The sequence below is a fragment of the Cynara cardunculus genome, assembly GCF_001531365.2.
Source record: "Cynara cardunculus var. scolymus isolate 2C chromosome LG 2, CcrdV1, whole genome shotgun sequence".
Classification (NCBI taxonomy): domain Eukaryota; kingdom Viridiplantae; phylum Streptophyta; class Magnoliopsida; order Asterales; family Asteraceae; genus Cynara; species Cynara cardunculus.
Genome location: NC_037529.1, coordinates 5,797,362 through 5,799,297, shown reverse-complemented (window position 1 = coordinate 5,799,297; position 1,936 = coordinate 5,797,362). Strand labels below are relative to the sequence as shown.

The 1,936-nt window shown below is 41.4% G+C and overlaps 1 protein-coding gene across 1 annotated transcript; it reads right to left on the bottom strand.

Moving 5' to 3' along the window:
• On the bottom strand, positions 1 to 1,450 carry LOC112506654 (delta(12) fatty acid desaturase FAD2-like). The gene is made up of 2 exons (XM_025110868.1): positions 1,366 to 1,450; positions 1 to 1,277 (listed from the first exon to the last, which is right to left on the bottom strand). The coding sequence occupies exon 2, from the start codon at positions 1,254 to 1,256 to the stop codon at positions 111 to 113; it is 1,146 nt and encodes a 381-aa protein (XP_024966636.1). The 5' UTR covers positions 1,257 to 1,277; positions 1,366 to 1,450; the 3' UTR covers positions 1 to 110.
• Between the last annotated feature and the right edge of the window lie 486 nt (positions 1,451 to 1,936).

Below are 1,936 nucleotides of genomic sequence, written 5' to 3'. Positions count from 1 at the left end.
AAAAAAATCATGGTTTCTTTCATTAATATGTCTTGCAAGTAACCTCTAATCAACGTATCAAGGCATGATTATACGGAATACATGACTAATTAAAGCCAGAATTACAATTTCTACATTTTGTTGTTGAACCAATAAACACCTTTGCTCTTGTCTTCACCTTCATCAGCCTCAACAAAGAAGCACTCGGTAGCTTCCCTCCACATGGCTTTGATTATTGGGGTGTCGTCAAACTGATAGTATTCTCCTAAGATGGGTTTGATTGCTTTTGTGGCCTCCATGGCATGGTAATGAGGGATGGTGAAAAACAAATGGTGGGCAACATGCGTGTCGGTGATGTGATGCAGAACGGTGTTGAAAACACCATAATCTCTATCCATTGTTGACAAAGCTCCCCTCAACCAGTTCCACTCGGTGGAGTCATAGTGTGGCAGTGACCGATGAGTATGGTGCAGCCACGTAATGACGACCAGGAACCCATAAACGATAACCAGAGGAGCAAAGTAGATGGTTATGAGCCATGTGAATCCTTGGGCTAAGGCCAATTTGTAGAGCCCATAGCTTGTTACAACAAGTCCGATGTCGGTCAGGAGGATTTGAAAGCGCTCACGGTCGTTATAAATAGGACTCTTTGGGTCAAAATGGTTGGCAAATTTCTCATACTTGCGGCCGGAAACATTGAAGCAAATGTACAAGAGCCAGCCTACGGTGCATAAAATCGCAAGCCTGAAGAGACGGCCTGGTGGGGTGTTGAGTAGTCTAGCGATAGAGTTTAGGCTAGACTTCTTTTTTGGGACAAAAGATTCATCGTGCTCGAGTGAACCAGTGTTAGAATGGTGACGACGGTGACTGTATTTCCATGAGAAATAAGGAGCAAGCATACCAGTGTGTAAAAGATAACCAATAGTGTCATTCAACCATGGGTAGTCACTGAAAGCTTGGTGGCCGCACTCATGGCCAATGACCCACAAACCCATCTGGACGCTACCTTGGAGGATCCAATAAACAGGCCACGCCACGTACGAAAGAGAGACCGGAAGGCGAGGGATGTAGACGGCCGCAACATAGTAAAATAAGGATGACAGAAAGAGATCCATGAACAGGTAGGATGAAGATCGGATGAGGGATCGATTGAAACAGTGCGGTGGTATGGCTTTCTTTATATCACCAACAGTGAATGGTGGCTTCGACGATGGGGCTCGATTGACAACCTCAACGCTGGAGTTACTTCTCTCCGTCGCTCGGCCACCGGAACCCATCTTTCAAACTTATTAACTTCCCTGTAAACATGATTCCAAAATTTAACTTCAATTCTATAGTAACGAAACTAAAATTTTAAAGCATGCTCAGATATTGAAAGACCAGTACCTGTACGTGAGAAGCGATGCGAAGCAATTTGTTTTCTCAAAGAAAGTTCAGTGATTTTAGAGTTTAGAACTCTGCGGATCGGGATGATGTAGAATTGTGGGTTCTGTAGCGTATTTATATTGTAAGCAACGAACATATTGGGTCATATTTGGCCAGCCACATGCGACCATCCAAGTTGCTGTTTGAAGTTTGGATGTTACCTTGAAGTTGCCCAAAATTTCAACACGTGCAGTGTTGCATAAAATTCTTGCATCTTTATGTTCATTTTTTAAATTGAGGAGATGTATTTTATAATTATGTCATGCAGACAAAATTGTAAATATGTTCACTTTTTAAACAATTTGTAAATATGTTAACTTTTTAATTATGTCATGTAAACACTTCGAAGTATGTTCCAAGAGAATTGTCTATTTTTGTTTCTATAATTGGTACTTAATAGTTTTTGCCAAAAAAATATATCCGGACAAAATAAAGGGGATTTCCCGGTTAAACCGATACCTTGGATTTCTTGTCCGATATAGGGTATTTTTCCATTCCTAACAGTTGCTTCATTTTGAAGGGTGCACTCAGA

Coding starts and splice junctions, on each gene's coding strand:
- LOC112506654 (XM_025110868.1), bottom strand. CDS start 1,256: ATGGGTTCCGGTGGCCGAGCGACGGAGAGAAGTAACTCCAGCGTTGAG.